This window comes from Coccinella septempunctata, chromosome 5, assembly GCF_907165205.1.
Source record: "Coccinella septempunctata chromosome 5, icCocSept1.1, whole genome shotgun sequence".
Lineage (NCBI taxonomy): Eukaryota > Metazoa > Arthropoda > Insecta > Coleoptera > Coccinellidae > Coccinella > Coccinella septempunctata.
Window position 1 is genome coordinate 8,731,789 of NC_058193.1, and position 18,975 is coordinate 8,750,763.

Here is an 18,975-nt window from a genome sequence, read left to right on the forward strand (position 1 = left end):
TTTAAGGTCAAAAGCTCTCTTCTAAAAGAGACATATTTCTTCTGACCCCAAAAATAAAAGCAACGAATATTCGATTTAAAAAATCATCGGATCTCATTGAATAAAAGGCATTCAAGTTCAGCGCAAAGGCCGAATTCATCATGGCATAGTAAAGAAAAAACCTTGAAACTTTTTTGGGCAATATATTCCGCAGAAATTTTCTGTATTTTTTGTGCCGATCCATTACTTTTGCCTGTTGCAAGTTGGGGAGGCTTCAAGGTCAGAAGGAAGGCATAAATTAAGGTTATATCTCGAAATTTCTCGTTATTTTCTTTTTGGGCCCCCAAATTACGAGGTTTTCCACGAAAAAAACGTAATCAACCTTAAATTGACCTTGAATATCAAGGTCATCGTCGAAACCATAGTCACCATCTCTGATAGCCAAAGAAAAGCCCTGCAACTTATGTACGAAAACAATTTCGCTAAAATGCGCTGCCGCCAATATTCCAACAATTCCGATACCATTGTGACACCCTGTATATTTTTGAAAAATTGTATTTCGAACGGAGCAACGATTTCTGATGGGTGAACATTTTCATAGGGAATATGAAGAATCTGATAAAGTTTTTTTCGAAATCGATGCATGTTCTGTGGGTTCCTATATTTTTTCATTTAACAGTCTAACGTTACTCCACTACGTGCATTCGAATTATGTCAAAATTCAGACAAACTTGAATAAGATGCAGAAAATATAAGGTCTGAAAATATTCACTTGAAAAAATTATTAAAAAGTTCAAACAAAAATAAATTGAAATCAACCTTCCTTATTTCACGATAACTGACATAACACGCGTTTTAAGTGAGTATTATCTTCGCCAACATGTTCTCAGCGGTTTCAAGGAACCGCTTATACCTTCGGATAAAAAGAAATCTTGATTCCTGCATCAGAAAAGCAGCAGTCTGTACAGAATGGTCCAGATATTGATTCGTTCATCTTGCCAAAGGACCTATCGCGTCGTTGCCAACAACAGGGGAGGTTACTCACCTACCCACGTTGTGAGTTCTAACCCCCTAGAAAACATTCATTACAGTGAATGCTCCACAACGTGGTCGACTGGTAGGCATTTGTGAAAAAACTGTTGATGTGTCCGTGATAAAATGTCGGCAAGCTCCGTTGACGATGAGTCTAAAAAAAATGAAGAAATCACACTCAAGCCAAAAATGACCCTGGTAAATGGAATAACTGTAATAGTAGGCTCGATAATAGGTTCAGGGATTTTTGTGAGTCCGACCGGCGTTTTGAAGGAAACTGGAAGTGTAAATGTTGCTCTTTTGGTATGGATAATTTCTGGTTTGTTTTCAATGGTGAGTATTATTCCTATTATCTAATGAATGTCTATCATTATTTATTTACTGAGAAATCTGCATTGCTTATATCATTATGGATGATGTTTTCTCGATTTTTATTATTATTTACAGAGATGAGGAATAGAGGGTGGGTAATAGTACGAACGCCCGCAATACTATTGATATTAATTCTTTCAGAAATAAACGAGATCAAAATGCTTTGTGATGAGGAGTGGTGTTGCTTCACAGAAAAGCCGTGCTGGGAAAGATCAAAATGATTAAAAAACAGATAAAATTTCTCACGAACACATGACCGATTTTGTTAATGGTTAGATATGTTTTTAGGGCTGATGGTAGTTTCCAGAAAAAAAATTCAGAGCTTCAACAGGTTGAAGGATTCGTAGCAATTGTGATATATACAATTGTGATATGCAATTCTGGCACGCTCATTGAATAATTTCTTTTAAACCCGTACCTCCCGTATCTTATTTCTTGATAGTGTCAAAACTCAAGAAAGGTACGACATAGTCAAAAAATAGAAACCATTTGTATAATTTCAGGCGAGAAAGGTCATATGTGTATGTATGGTAGTTGCAGGTGATAAGGCCTGTCGACTAATAAGTTCTAACTTACAGAAATTCAATTGATAACGGTCGCTGGCCTTCAAGATCACAGTCGTAGGTAGCAGTCATTAATAGAACCTACTTCAAAATTTCGGAAATTCGTTATTTTCGAGAATTAAATATAACTTATGCATAATATTTGAATATTGGTCTCAGTTACTAAATTATAATAGGCCTATTTCCATTATTTATGTATTTATGTATGTCAAAGAGTACCTACTATAGTTGCTAATTGTTGATGGGATAAGGTTCATACATATTTCATTCATTTAGTTAATAACTTAATGTCTTCGTCTAACACCGTGAATAAAAACTGCTGTTATTTGAGTTGTTGATTTGAAATTGCAGAATGATTACTTTTTGTCATCTCACCATATGAGAATATTTGAATAGGTTTGATGTTTCAGGTTTTATTCTTGAGGGGAAGTACTACCTCAAGAATCTCCTTTCAAAAACGGCATTTACTAGTTCTTAGTTAGCGCTTTCAATTTTGCAGTCTTGATTTTTTTTTAATTCAAATTAAAGAACATCTTGATGTCACCCCCTCCCTCTTTTATTTCCAATTTAGTTGGTTTTTTATGAGAAAAAAGTTGAACTTCGGTGTCTATGGTTTTACAGCGATTTTCTCGAAGATTACATACTTTTAAAAACGATTGAATACGATATCCCTAACTCTTGTGAACCTACTTCTTTTTGCAAAGAAGGCAAACCTTAGCTCGGATATATTCTCTGATAATCGAGTTGATCCCCTATACAATATTAAAGCATATCACCAAGATACGCTAAAGGTAGCAATTGGAACAAAATAGAGCTAGAAATGATCTCGAAAGCTCTAAAATGAAACGTGAAGAGTTACATGATATAGATTCGTCTCGAATAAACATAAATGTAGGAGACCTTGTTCTCATCACAAATGAAGATAGACAAAAAATTAGATACTTGGTGGAAAGGTCCTTTAACAGTTGTCTCTTTGAGAGAAGCTAATTGCACGATTGCTGACAAAGATGGAAGACGCAGTACTGTGCACAAGAATAGAATTAAGAGATATATCACGTGAACTTTTATTATAGAAATATGTGATTATTATTATCCACTTTTATGATAGTATATTAGTAATGAGGATGATAGCTAACTGTAGGATAAGAAATCTTTGATTTGAGTTTTTCATATTTTCTTTCGCACTTATCCTGCAAGAAATTTCGATTCAAAATGTTATGACATTTGTTATATAATATGTAAGTATTTTGAAACGCCACTTTTTTGAATGAAATTTTAGTGCTTAAATAAGAAAGAGAAAAATCACTTCATTTCTAAGAACAATCTTCATAAGTTGCCATAATGAAGATCGTTCTTCAGGAGGGGAAGGTGTAGAGACATTTTGGATTATTGCTCTAGTTTAATTGTAGGTTCGAAGAACCCGAAGAACAGACCTGAATACTTGCATACCTATTATATTGTTATTCATTTCGGATCATTTCATAAATAATAACTGTTGCAATATTGCTTACTAGATACGATCACCTGTGTGTTAGAGTGTTACTCGTGGAGATTATTGATCAATTCATTAAAAACGTCAGTATAATAGGCATCTTAGCTCTCATAAACCTGAAAGCCATTACACTGCTATTGAATTACTGAATGTAAACATATCTTTTTTTTTCATTCATTCTATATGGTTTTGCCAGCTTTGTCACACGTGCTGTATTCACATCGTCAACTGTTTTTAGATTATATTTTCTGATAATGCATGTCCACAGTTCATTCTGTCTATTTTATTTTGTTTCATTCATTGACAGTAATTCACCCGACTCACGATTAGTGTCATTTATCTGATTTATTTATACTTATTTATACAATCGTTCATAACTTAGTCAGTTTTATACGTTTTATTTTTTAGATTTTCATTTCATTTACATATTTATTTCTCATTTACTTATGTGTTCATTTAGCATTTGTTCACTTATTTATTTGCCTGTTTATTTATGACTTAGCCCGTTTTATACATTTTATATTTTAAATCCTCATAATGTTTCTTTACACATTGTTTATTTGTTTCTATGTTTGCCTGTTTATTCGTTCATTCATATCTATTCACATGACTGATGATAACTCCATCTGCTTCATACATTTGACATTTAGATTTTCTTGCTTACGTATCTCCTCCATGTTCGTCTCGACACCTGAAAAAAGTATCATTGCATGTTTCCTCAGATCAAGGAACTCCTAATTTGAGTAGTATTCAAATGAATTATTTTCAAAATTTTCAAATTTCATATAACGAGGTAATCACTGCCTATGATAAAATCACCATTGTTTTGAGAAAATTCTAATTCCAGCCTTGAAAAAGGAACAAACTGTTCCGAAACGTCGGCGATGTTATAAGTACAACTTTGAGAATAAACTATTGTTCAATTCCCAGTGAATTTTATTAATACTTATTCCCCAATTACTTTCTTGGGTTGCCCAGTACTCCACTTTCGAAAATTTTAGAAGTCTGTGAATACTCCTTCATAAGATTCTGATCAACTCATAATTTTGAAAGACTTTTTTTCCTTTTATGAAGTTTTTCTGTTTTTCTGAAGAAAGCAGCAATCGATATTTTTCCGAAAAATATTGTAATTCAGTATTTTTCATAATCAATTTAAAAATAAATTATTATATGCTGAATGATTCCGTTGTTAAAGACCGTCAGTTCATTTTCAGTATCCATTATAAGAGTTATAAGACGCTCCGTTGCACGCGGGCATGTTTAGGACGCTGACTGACGGTCTTTCCACCGTTGAAGATGCAGCTGACAATGGTTTTCATTCGTTTTGAAGTATAAAGAGTCAGTTCTCTGAAATTCATGTGATAGAATTGAGGACCCTAATATCAAAGGCGGCAATCTCCACCCTGTTCCTATTTCAGTAAAGTTTTGAGTAAAGCGCAAAAAACGGCTACGTCTATATTATTTTATATTTAACTGCTTGCGTAGTTTTTAACGAAATAAAATACTAAACTCCAATGACTAATGAAGTTATTATGCCTAATTTCTTTTTAGTTTTCGAAAAAATGAGAAAAAATGAATGGAGTATGCCGTACTATTGGATTTTGCCGGAATTGATACCAAAGGTTCTACTGAAATGAGTTGGGATCTGAATATCAAGTGTTTTGAAAAAGATTCACGAATAGAATAATAACAATATTGAAATAATTCCAAGAGAACATGTAATCAAAAATATTTGTATTAACATAACATATTTATTATACATAGGGGTTTGTTTTTTTTAAGGGAAATTAGACTGACAGGACGGAAAAGAAAAACTAAATCTCTTTTTTTGTCATTCACCTAGCTTTCGAATAGTCATTCTATTCTTCTTCAGGGTTTACTAAAATGGAAAACAAACAATCAGTACATTTACAATTTTAACATTTAATTTTTCTAGTTTCTTAAAATTACTTACACAATAGCAAGATCTTTTCTTTATTTTATTAAAATTCATAAAATATACAACAATTTTTAACTATCTATCAGTTTTTTATTTTTGACGTCAAATTATTAATCTTTCATCTTTTAACCTATAATTCACCACAATCTGTCAGTCTTCTGTCATCTTTTTCTTCTTCCCCATTTTTCTTCTTCTTCGTCTCCCAACCATCCACTGGTCCCATGTATACCTCTCTTTGTTTTCTCCATTGTTCTGAGATTGAATATGTATAGATGTTACTTAATGAACTTGTGTCAGTTTTTTTATTCATGGGATCTTTTTCCTTGTTTATGTGGTACATTTCCAAAAACAGTCTTTTTTTGTAGTTTTTTTCCGACTTTAGTATGTTAGCCTCTTCGAATCTAATCTGATGGTCTTCCTCTGAGCTATGTTTCGCTAATGCACATCTTTCCGGGTGATTTTTTACATCACTTTTATGTCCTGATATTCTGTTCTTCAATAACTGTGATGTTTGCCCGATATATTTTTTCTCACATTGTCCACACGGAATTTTATAGACAATATTTGATCTTTCATCATTCCTCTTTTTGTCTTTTGTTTTTGAAAACAGTTTTCCAACTTTATGTGTATATTTTCTAGTGATCTTTATGTTTTCATTTCTGAACTCTTTTATTATTTTATCCGACAGTTGTTCAATATTCGGCAGTGTACAGTAAAGTTTTCTGCTTTCATCTGTTATTTCCTCATTTTCGTCTCGTTCTCTCCTTGTTTGTATATTTGAAGGTAAATTCATTATTTTATTGATAAATTTACTTGGATAGCCATTTTGTTGCAGAGTTTTCTTCAATACTTTCAGATTTTTCATTATTAATGATTCATGGCATATCTTCTTTATTCTTTCTTGCATTTGATATATTGTGTTAATTTTTATTTTTATGCTATGATTTGACATAAAATGCACTGTTCTGTTAGTTGCAGTAGGTTTTTTATAGCAATCTAGTATTATATCTTGTGTGTCCTTCCTAATTACTTTGGTGTCCAAGAATGGTACCCAATTTTCTTGATTTTCCAATTCAACTGTAAACTTTAAACTTCTATCAATCTCACCATTGTTAAACTTTTCAATTAGTTCTTCTATTTTTTCTTTTTTTGTTGCTATAAAGAGATCATCTACGAATTTTTTTAAAACTGATGGTTTGTAGCTTAGTTTCGGAATTATTTGGTCCAAAACATAGTCCATACAATATTGTGCTAGGATTGGGCTGAGCTTAGAACCCATTGCACAACCCTTAATTTGTTTATAGAATCTTCCTTTGTAAACACACATTATTTTCCAATACAAATTCTAACATTTTCATGAACTCCTCCTTAGTTGTTTTCGCATGTGGTTGTATGCTTTCCCATTTATAATCTATCGCTTTCCTTATCAAATCAATTGTCATGTTACCAAACAAATTTTCTACGTCCAATGATAGTAATACTTCACCTTCTGGGATGGTTAAATTTCTAGTGAATTCTGAGAACTGGAAAGTATCAGCTACATAATATTCATTATCCTTTTCATATGCTGTTGTTAGTATCATGGCCAAATACTGAGCAAGATTCATGGTGGGTGAGTCTATCCCGGATATTATAGGTCTCAGTGGTGTGTTTTCTTTGTGTATTTTGAGCTTTCCATAAATTCTTGGACATATGGTGTCATACCTTTTGTATTCTCTCTCTTCTTCTTTGGTTATTATGTTCTTTTCGGCCAAGTTACTAAAAAGTCTGTTTGATTTGGTTTGTATGGTGTTAGTGGGGTCTCTTTTTAATTCTTTGAAGTTTTCTCGGTCATCCAGTATCTCCATCATTTTTGTGTGATATTGTTCCCTTTCCATAATTACTGTTGCTCCTCCCTTATCACTTTGGGTTATTATAAGGTTTTGGTTGTTTTTCAAAAATTGGTAGGTATCCTTGTAATATTTGTCTAGAGGATATTTTTTGTCTTTGTTGAGATAAACATAATTAGTTATTGTACTTGTAATTTTTGCCCTATATATATATCTTTTCTTTGTGTTTCCAAACTGGATATGGCATATTCAACATCAGCTAACAGTTCATCCATCTTCAGTTCACCAGGTGTAATGGGTAGTTTATTATACATATACAGAGGGTATTTTTTCGATAAATTCGCAGATTTCTCCTTCTGATGCTGATTCTTCCATGTCTGGCAATTCGTTTTCCTCTTTCTGGCCTGCTTGCCCTGAGTCGGGAGTTCCATTAGAAAGGATTTTTGCATAAAAATCTAGTTCTTCAATTGATCTCCAGGAAGCCTCAAAGTGTTTTGCAAGAAGTTTGTGAACATCTTTAAGCTTCAACATATTGACTTGTTTCAGACCACTTCTTATGATGACTGGTTCAATCGTGTGAAGTATTATATTACTACACTTTTGAAGGTTTGCAAAAACGAACTGAATTGACGCTCGGAATTCAGATGAATTACTAACGTCACGATACACTTGTGCTGATTGGCCAGAACGGACATTGCCGGGTTTGATTCTCAGACGAAGTTTCAAAGTGGTTTTTTAATGGGATATAGCCTTTCTTGACACACGCGAACCATATGTTCAGATATGCGCGAAAAATTGAGAAATATTATGTATTTAACTCAATTTCGACCAAAAGTGGAGATTGCCGACTTTGATACCAGGGTCCTCAGATATCAAATGTCTTTTCTTTTCTTCAATTTAGTCGACTTCATACACGCGGCTGACGTATAATCCAAAGATTATAGAGTAGAAAGATAGGAAACGCCTTCATATCTCTAGTACTAAAAACCGACTACATTTTGGCCAGTGAAAACACATTTGACAATGAGATGGCGCTGAAAACGTACTATCAATACAAAAAAACTGTTTAATAACAGTTTTCTGTTTTATAATTGAGGGGCGCGAAATTCGAATTCTATTCCTTCTATTGAATCTCAATATTGACCTTGTTGAGATCGAAAAACAATCATCCTGAGCGACAAAACATTCTATGTTGCAATCTATAAAAAATTTGAAATTATGGACAACGAATAGAGCTCTGACTAGGACACAAGAGTACATGTTTAGGTACGTCAAAGGTGTTTTTTCTATGAAAACGTTTTGAATTAATAAACTGAGTTGAGTTTGTATAATTAATATCAGAAATTGATATGAACCAATATTCAATTTACCGTCATAGGATACACATTAGTAATAGTAATAGTATTTTATTCATTTCATCACAATTATTGATTACAATAAAAGGGAAATACGTCATATGCAGAAGAAAAAACATCAGATCAATGCGACATCTTGAGGGAGCGGCAGTAGTCGAAATGTATGTATGGTTCACAATCAGAGACCAATTTCCGAATTTTATTTTTGAAAACTTTCTCATTTTGGATTTTATGATGAGATGTTGGCAGGTTATTGTAGAGCTTCAGGGACATGAATTCCACCTGATGCTGCGATAATGTGAGATGGCACTTGGGCAATAAGTATCGTTCTATTCTTCTCGTATCGTTGCGATTAACATAATCAATGAAGAGTTCTCCATGCTGTCGGACAAACATTAAGGATCTATATATATACAAGCCAGTTAGAGTCATCAGACTATGCTTTTTGAAAACACCTCGGCAAGTATCTGTTTTCTTCATTCCATAGATTGTTCGAATGGCCCATTTCTGATCCAAGAATATTCTATTCGACAAAGAGCTGCCTCCCTAGAAAATAAGGCCATTTGAGATTCGAAGTTTGCCGAATATATCACTTTGAGAACAGGCACTTTCAAACGGTATTTTAAAACATTTAGTGAATATATCACCGAATGCAGACGTTTATTTAGCAGTGAGTTTCCCACTTCATGTTATCATCGATATAAAGACCCAGAAATTTTGTTGACGGGTGTACTACTATCTCCCTGCCATCCATTGTTATTTCACCGGGAGGTGTGAAATTTGACTTTTTTGTTCGGTAAAATATTGCTTCAGTTTTTTTTGGATTCAATCTTATATTATTTGCCTCACACCGTTCATTCACTTTCTTTAATTGTACTTGAGTATAGGAAACAACTTCATCGATAGTATCACTTATAGCTGTTATATTTGAATCGTCTGCACACAAAAGGTCCTCCAAAATTCCGAGGAAATCCGGCAGATCATTTATATACAAAAGGAAAAGAAGAGGGCCCAGAATGCTACCCTGTGGCACCCCAGTCTGAGCCTGAGCACCCTCACAAACATAGGTAACGCCATCCCTCTCGATCACTGTTCTCTGAATTCTATTCTCCAAATATGACTTTATTAGTTCTAGTGGATTTTCTCTCTGATACGCCTCTAGTTTTCCCAGCAATATTACATGATCAATAGAATCGAAGGCTTTAGAAAAGTCCATGAATACAGTCAGTGGTATTTTGCCTTCTTCCAAGGCACCCATAACGTTTTTCACTAAGTTGAAGCTGTCTTCGTACTTTTGTTCCTCATAAACCCATGTTGGTGAGTGGAAAAAATCCCAAATTTTCTGAAAAATTTCAATAGTCTATTGGACAGTATTTTCTAGAATATTTTGGAGAAACCATACTTATCTTCTTTATCACCCTTTTTGTATAGAGGCTCAACTATTGCCACTTTTAGAGAGTCAGGAAATACACCCTCCAAATATGCTTGATTCAATAATTGACAAAGTGGCTTCGCTATTGAACAGATAGAGTGGCCAAAAGAATTTTTTGTCTTGATGGATTCAACTGTATTGATGAGTTCTTCTTCTGTGACAGTAAACGGGTAAAATGATTTTTCCAACCGACGGGTATGGGGAAGTTTATTGTTCGTCTTAGGCTAGGAACATAGTGAAGCGACCAAGAGGTGCGAAGAGGATAGCGGTTCCCGAGAGTAGCGGCGATTACGAGGTGTCATCTCATAGTGAGGCGACCAAGAAAGCAAAGCGGCAGTCGAGTTTGATTATTATAGAACTGACGCGTTTTCGAATAATGGATTCAAATGAATCTATACTGTTGGAAAATTCGTCACTGAACCTCTGGTGTCTGATAAAAAATGAAGAGAATAGAAGAACTTGTAGTATTCACGAAATAAATAAATCTAGGAGAATACATGGTGAATTTCATCACTTCCTTAAAGAATTACGCATGCAGAAAAATTTCATTCATATTTCCGAATAAAAATTGAAACATTCGATCGCGCCTCTATCCTCGCTTAAACGCCTCGCGCTATCGTGATCGCGACCGCGGCACTATGTACTCCCCTATTACAATTCATTCGTTTGAATTTGCCTCTATCCTCTTCGCACTTCTAAGTCGCTTCACTATGTTCCTAGGCTTAGTGTTATCATAATTCATAATTGAATTTGCAAAATACTCGCTGAAATCTTCGACTACTTTCTTTGGGTCTCCAGAAGGGATGGGAAGCTGTGTATTTCTATCCCTACCAGTAAGAGAGTTTACAATTTGCCAAACTTTCTTTGTTTTGTTCTGTGACTTGTTTATTTGATTAGCATAATACTTTTGTTTTTATTCTGTTATAGTATAATCATATTTCCTCTTCGGAGCTTTGTATTCATTTAAATATTCAGGATTGACAGTGGAAATCGTGAATAATTTATCAAGCTGTGTTTTAAGATGTTTTATTGTAGGGTCAGTTTTATATTTTGATGAATCTCATACCTTGATCTAACGATATTGAAAATTCTCCTCGAAAATTTCTACATACTTCGAACTGAAAGCATTCCATCTAGAGTTCATATCTGTTGGAGCATCATCAAGAACAACATCCCAATTAACATTGGCTAATTTTGCCCGGAAATTTCCTAAAGTTTTTCGTCCATAGGTCTCACTCTAATTATCTGAGGTTTCAAGCTTTCTTGAGTCTTACAAGGAAATGTGAACTTCTGGGCAAAGTGGTCAGAGATATAAGAATTTAAAACAGATGCTGTGCCATGTTCTACATTTGTCAATATATTATCCAAACAACTTTTAGAGTGTGGGTTCTCCAGTAAAGATTTGAATTCTTGAGTTTTATTGTCCTTTACATCTAACAAATTCACGTTGAAATCACCACTAATGATGAAATATGCATTTTCTCTACATAGAATTGCCAAAACTAAACTTCATTAAGCCTTGAAAGAAATAGATCGAAGTCTGCATGAGGTTGAGTATCTGGTCGGTATACTGTTATAATAATAATAATCACTTTCATTTGTCCAAAGTTGCATTCATAAGCTGCACACTCAAAAACCCTTGGTACTGATAGTCGAGTTAGGTCAATTCTAGGTTTAGTTGGAATATGAGTGTCACAAAAATGGCACAACCCCCATGTTTTTTCAGCTCTATACAAAAACTGGAAACAAGTTTATATCCTATCATTTGATACGCTAATATATGATCTGAGTCCATCGAATGCTCTGTAGTTATTATATTTTTTTTCGTTACTTACATATTATTCACAAAATTTTCAGAACCACAATTGAAAAAAACCTTACAGAGGTATACAAGACCTGTATTCAATCCCGTCGGTCGGTATAATTTCTTCATGCTTTTTTATGTTTTCTTCATGGTATGGTCTCTTTAAGACACAATATACAAATTGATTGACGAATGAACAAAACACTCACAGAAGGTTTCATAAAACTTTGACTTTCCAAACGACAATTTGAAAGTCACTCGATTCCCAAATCGAAATCCATAAGACTTTTACATTTCTGAATATATTGAAGGCAATTGAGAATCTTTGAATGGACGTATAATATAAAAGTCATAATTTCCCCTCAATGGGCCCTTCATGCAAGGGATGCTTCCTGCATACAACAATTTACGTGGATGAACTGTTCTCAATCGACTTGCAGTAAAATATTCATTGCACATGGTGTAGTCAGTAGTGTTAGCAGGCCTCTACGCCCAGAAAATTTTATCCACTGAAAACTGAAAATAAAAATCAATGAATGACCGAGTCACATGTTACCAGTTTTAATACTTACATTCTCATTTTCCTTAGTAAAATTCGTTTTATTTGATCCACAGTTATTCACCACACAATAATTTTCGAACGATATTCTGAGGTTTTCGCCAAGAAATTAGACACGAATTTCAATAATCAGCAACTAGAACGGGCTTGAAAAACAAAAGGCGATACGAGGTTGTCTGTGGATACGAGAATCAAAAAATTCAAAACCTGTTTGATCAAAATGGCCATATGACTCTGACATCTCGCAAAATTTCATAAATACCTCGAATTAAAATTTCTTAGGGCCTTACGAACACATTTGAAACACAGATGGCGCTCAAATCACTCTAGTCTTACAGTGACTCTATTAAACACAGTGGCGACAATTGGAAATTTAGCAAGAATATGACGGCTTAGAAGCACGCAGATTTCAATGCTATGATCTCTAATTCGGAATGCGAATTGGCTCACGTCACGTCACGTGACCAAATCCGCCATATTCTTGCTAAAACGATGAAAAACGAGACGAAAATTGTCGCCACTGTCTCGTTAGAGTCACTGTTTCTAGTCGCTTCGTTTCCTATCTTTCTACTCTATAATCTTTGGTATAATCCACAATCATTTATGCAGCTGACGGTTATATTCCAATTCAGAATGATCTGAAAAATCATATTATGGATTTTGGTGCGGTGTCAAATCACTTGAAAAAGTTTCTTTTTCGGTAACTTTAACAACATGGCTACACCATTAGCTCCACTATTGGCACGGAGACTGACGTTCACTTTTAGAATACTTGAAGATCAAACTACCCCCAAATTTAATTTCATGCTATATCAAATCAATAAAAAAATAGTACGATACCTCCCCTACTAAATGTGCGAAATAAAGAGGTGAACACATATGAGCGGCTGAGTCCACGGCCATGATCACGATCATGGGAACACATATTATTATTATTATTATTAACAGGGATAAGAGTTTAGGCAATGCCTATAAACTCACAGAAAAAAAAAGAAACAAAATAATCCAGAATAAATCAAAACCACTACAAATTAACGGCCAAATGAAATGAAATAATGAAACCTAAAGTCCCATTAATTTTAAAGCCTCCTTTAACCCTACTAAAAATGACAGTAAAGGAAGCTTTAAGCTTAAAGTGACTTTAAATTTGATTATGAAACTGGACGTAAGGTTCCTATCACTTAAATGCCAACTGTCAAAATTGTTTTTAAATGAGTTCACTGACACTGACTCGACCACAACAGGAGGTAACGCGTTCCACACATCAAATATCCGGTTTGACAAAAAGTTGCCTTTGCACTGTCTTGAAGTTTTCTTTGCGGAGCTTGAAAGCATGGCCCCGCAAACGGCCATCCGTGTTCAACGTGAAGAGGTTGCGCAGAGTAACACCAAAAAGATCGTTTACCGCTCGATAAGTAGTGATGAGGTCAACACGAGTCCTCCGCTCCATAAAAGTTGGTAGGTTCATTATAGAGAGTCTTTCACTATATGACGGGCGCGAGATTCCGTATGGGAGACGCGTTGCACGACGCTGGAGACCCTCGAGCAGTGATGAATCGCGGCACAACGTCGGACTCCAAACAGGCCCGGCGAACTCCATAATAGGTCGCACATAAGTTCGGTATATAGCCGCGCACGTTAAGGGATCACACCTGCCAAATGCTTTTTGGATCAGAAATAAGGATTTTTGGCTTTACGATAACCAGATCTAGTCAGCTTTAGCTCATAGTCTCTTTTGGCTTTAGCGATTGTAGATGATAGAGAATTCGAAAAGCTTCTATGAGCATCGTAGTCTCTCTGCTCTTTTCGACGTGTATAGCGCTGCCACAATGATTTTTTATGACGAATAAGCTTGAGGATATTTGCGTCGATCCATGGTTTTGACGGAATGTAGGGGATTCTTTTATTTGATGTGCATTTGTCAACCTGCCCCTGCAAAGTTTCAGTGAAAATGTTCCACATAATCTCCACATCGGCAGCCGGCCGTAGCAGAGACACCCAGTCGACCGCCTCTGCCAAACCATCAAGCTGACGGTAGTTTGTGATTTTCAGGGTTTTCATGAGTTTTTTACTATTGGAGGGGAATATGAGCTGCAACGTAGAATGTATTACAATATGATCTGATTTACCCAGAGGTGGATGCTGCTCAATGCTTGAAACAGTGTCAGGATCGTTGACTAGCACCAAGTCAAGGAGTGAAGGAGTTTGTAGATTGCGAAATCGAGTCGGAAAATCGACTAATTGTGTGAGGTTGCTATCGCGGATCGTGTCGACAAGAACGGTAGAGGCAGTGTTGTAGACTTTAGAGGTTAAAAGCCAGACGACATCGGGCATGTTGAAATCGCCAGCTATGTATAGATTTCGTATGTTCGTAGCCAAACTGGCTAGTATATCAGCGAATTGACCATCGGATAGGCAAGAACGGGGTCGATAGACGCAACCGATGGTGAAACAGCAGGAATTTCCTTTGTAGAGATCAATCAACAAACAATCTATTCCAGGTAAATCTGGTGTTGAAGGCTTCAGCGAGAAGGTATTTAATATAGTATCAGCCACATAGACACAAACACCACCATAACCAATTGTAGTCTTGCTGTCATACCTAAAGGTGGAATAGCCTGGCAATGCTACCAAGCTGTCCGGAATTCCAGGTTGAAGCCAGGATTCAGCTACTAGAATGAAAGTCGGACGATAAGATGCAACATAGGTTCAAGATACTTGGACTGCAAAGACTGTGCGTTTGTATATACGATAGACCACTCGCAAGGCTCATTAAATTTTTTGGTTGTTTAGAATCAGTTGTTTTAGTTATAATAGGAGTACCAGATATATATTTTATGTCGATATTGGATTCCCCCGCATGTATCCTGCGCTTGAGCTCTTCACGTAACCTGCTGAGTTTCTTAATTTGTATAGGTGTCTTATCGTCGGAGATGCTGAAATTTCGCCAGTCAGGTTTATTTTTAATAATTGTTTTATTCTTCAGAATTCTGGTCACAATCATTGGGTTACTGAAATTTTTAAAATTTTTTTAAAATTCTAGGACGATCGGTAGAGGGGGCGCCAATTCTTGCAACTGAGATTCGGTGCGAGTTCGCATCAGGAGCCACACAATCAAGAATCCTCGAAACTATGGACGAATCCTCGCTGGAATTCGCCTCGGGTACACCACGGATCAAAACATTGTGGGACCTGCGAAGACGATCAAGTAGTTCCGAAAGTTGTAGGGTTGGATTAGGACGGGCCCCAGTGGAGAGCTCAGACTCTTCGAATCTAGCCAGCCTCAGATTAGTAGAATCCACAAAGTCTTTGAAAGAACTGTGGCTCTCAGCCAAGAGATCAATCCTGGAGGAACAAGAGGCAATGTCCAAATCATGTTGATCGATGGCCCGAGAATGGGTCGAGAATGTGTCGCCGTGGCGAAGTATTTCAGACGAGTGCTTCTCTAGTATAGACTTACACTCCGGAAGATCAGACTGAATCGTCCGTTGATTAGTCTTAATGACAGAAATATCGGTAGATATCTCTTCTAGTTTTTTCATGAGCAAAGTAAACTGATCAGAGCTCAGAGGAGCGGACGTAGATTGTCTGTAATCGATCTGTGCCGAAGATGAGGTTGAAATACTAAATAAATTCAATGATTTTATAGATTTCAACGACCTTGAACTTTTCAATGATATCAAAAACTTACAGGGGAGAACTTTAGATTTAATTATTGGCCTAAATACTAGTGAGATAAATTGTGTTGTGGGAAGAGATGACAATCCATTTGTGCCTGAAGATATGTACCATCAGTTTAAAAATGAATTTAAATAAATCAGATAAAAGTAGTTCTAGAGTATATACATATAATTATAAAAAAGCTGATTTTCTAACTATGAGTCGGAAAATACGAGATAATGACTGGACTAATGTTTTGAACGAAAAATGCGATGTGAATTTAGCTCTATCTGAATTTTATAAGGTATGGCAGAATATTTTGGATGAATGTGTACCTAAATATTCAATTTATGAGGGATATAGAGGTTTTCCTATTTGGTTCACGAAAGAAATTAAGTCACTTCTCAAAGAAAAGAATAAATACAGAAAGCTTCGATTTAAGTCTACTACATATGATGAAAAATTTAAGTTGGCTAGAAAAAATTTGAAAAAGTGTATCAGATTCGAAGAAAAAAAATACATAAAGGAATTGGAAAAAGGGATTTGTTCTAACCCAGATAATTTTTGGAATTTTGTCAAGAAAAAGAAGGGAAGTAGATTGGATATTGGCTCGTTCAAGCATAACGGTAAGGAAGTTGCTGAGGGTGAAACAGCAAATGCTTTTGCAAGTTATTTTTCATCCGTTTTCTATAATAAAAAGACTCACGATGTGAACTTCTCTACAGACGGATTTGTATGTAGTGATAGCTTCGTTTTGAAAAATGTAAATGATGTTGATTTCGATAATGTTATAAAAAAATTGAAACCGAAAAAATCTGTTTTGTGTTGATGGTATACCACCATATGTTCTTAGGGCCTGTGGCGACTGGTTGAAGTTTCCGTTGATGCACATATTTAACCTCATTATTTCTACAGGCGTATTCCCAACAGAGTGGAAAATAGGTGTAGTTACTCCAATTTTCAAATCTGGTGACAGGACATTTATCGAGAACTATAGGCCTATTTCTATTATGTGCGCTCCAGCTAAGCTTTTCGAACAGATAATTCATGATCAAATTTATCAGTATGTTCAAAAGTATATTTGCCCTGAACAACACGGTTTTGTAACGAATAAATCTTTAGATACCAATCTTTTCACTTATACTAACTGCGCCCATGCGGATATACAGAATAGATCCCAGCTTGACACTATTTATACTGGTTTTCAAAAGGCTTTCGATAAGGTTAATCATGGTGTGTTGCTGTCCAAGCTAAGTCGATTTGGTTTCACACATGATGTTCTCAAACTTATTAGAAGTTATTTGGAAAATCGATTCTTGACAGTGAGGCATCATGGGAACTGGTCGGGAAAATTTGAGGCTAATTCTGGGGTACCCCAGGGGTCCAACCTGGGACCGCTTCTATTTGTTCTCTTCATCAATGACTTGCCAGGGGTGATCAGGTTCTCGAAGTGTCTTATGTTTGCTGATGATCTGAAATTATTCAGAGCTGTCCGGACCGTGAGGGATTGTATTTCGTTACAGAAAGATTTGAATAGTGTATGTGCATGGAGTTGTACCAATAAATTATACTTCAATATAGATAAATGCAGTGTGTTGACAGTATCTCGTTTGAAGCATCCAATTTTGTTCGATTACAAGTTGAATGACGAACAACTGCTGCGGAATACGGAAGTAAGAGATCTCGGACTTGTTTACGATCATGCAATGTCTTACAAAAATCATATTCAAAACATTGCAAAATCAGCCAATCGACTTTTAGGTTTTATTATCAGGCAGACTTCAAATTTCATGGATATCAAAACCATCAAACTCTTGTACTATAGTTTTGTCAGAGCTAAGTTGGAATTTGCATCGAATTTATGGTTCGGGGAATTTCAGTCAACATTGGGTGTAGTAGAAAAAATTCAAAATACATTTCTGCGTCATCTTTATTTCAGAAAATATCACATGTGGCCGGATTATAGGACGGTCAGAACAGTTAATTTAAGACGAGAATTTAAAATATTATCTCTTGATAATAGGAGAAAAGTTTCCTTGTTGATGTTTTTGTATAAAATTCTCACCGATAAAATTAATTCACCTGAGATATTAACATTGATAAGATTCCATGTGCCTGCGAGGAGAACTCGTTCTGGAATTATGTTCAATTTACCCTTGATTTCATGCACCACCAGATCCCCCCTGCATGTATGCTTAGTTTGGCGAATGAAGTAAATATATTTCTGGATATTGACTGGAGTCAATCACAAAGTACATTTCGAAGATCACTGATAAATCATCTCATTGATTTTTCCTTATAACATGAGAGTTTTTTCTCTTTGATATTATTTCAATAGACAATGTGTTCAGTCCCCGGCAGCGGGTAATTATCTGTTTGTATTTGTTTGTTGCGGCGTTTCATTTGAACTATTTTTTCATGGGTTAGGTAGTGTTCTCTATTTTATATTATGAGAAGTATAAAAATGATGTTATCCATGTATTGAGATCTATATGGTCTGTTTGGGTGAAAATAAATAAATAAATAAATAAATAAATTATTACGAAGGGATCGTCCCTCCTTTTTACAATAACTGCACACCCAACCTGCGTCAACCAAGTTCAATTCTTCAGGCGATAAGCTGAGACAGTCCAAGTGGAAGGATTTTCCACACTCAGAGCAGCCCAGATAACGAGTAGAGGAAGTTTGTTTCGAGCATATATGACACTTGGCAATTTTAACTGCCCAAAGTATAAAGTGTACACAGCAGATGTTTTTTGCAGGAGGGGAATAGGAGATCAAAGAATTTCACTCTCTTGGGCCGATAAGAGAGGCTTCAACACAGACAGGGTGGGCCACTGAAGAAAAAGGTAAGCAACAAAGGTAAGGAACAAGAAACGGAGAAGGGAGGTAATCTGCAGTTCAGCGATTAGAAGCGTAAAAATTACGTAGCAACACGGAAAGTATCCCCTAATTAAAC

At 35.5% G+C, this 18,975-nt stretch overlaps 1 protein-coding gene across 3 annotated transcripts in view; it reads left to right on the plus strand.

Annotated features, from left to right (window-relative positions):
- Nucleotides 1-1,010: 1,010 nt before the first annotated feature.
- Nucleotides 1,011-18,975, plus strand: part of LOC123314442 (large neutral amino acids transporter small subunit 1) — a 439,580-nt gene continuing 421,615 nt past the window's right edge. For 2 of the 3 annotated variants that reach the window (XM_044899734.1, XM_044899735.1), the window contains exon 1: nucleotides 1,011-1,344. In XM_044899734.1, the coding sequence (XP_044755669.1) occupies nucleotides 1,138-1,344 (207 nt within the window). In that variant the 5' untranslated portion in view covers nucleotides 1,011-1,137. The remainder of the gene's footprint in view (nucleotides 1,345-18,975) is intronic. The other variant, XM_044899733.1, reaches the window with a different exon arrangement.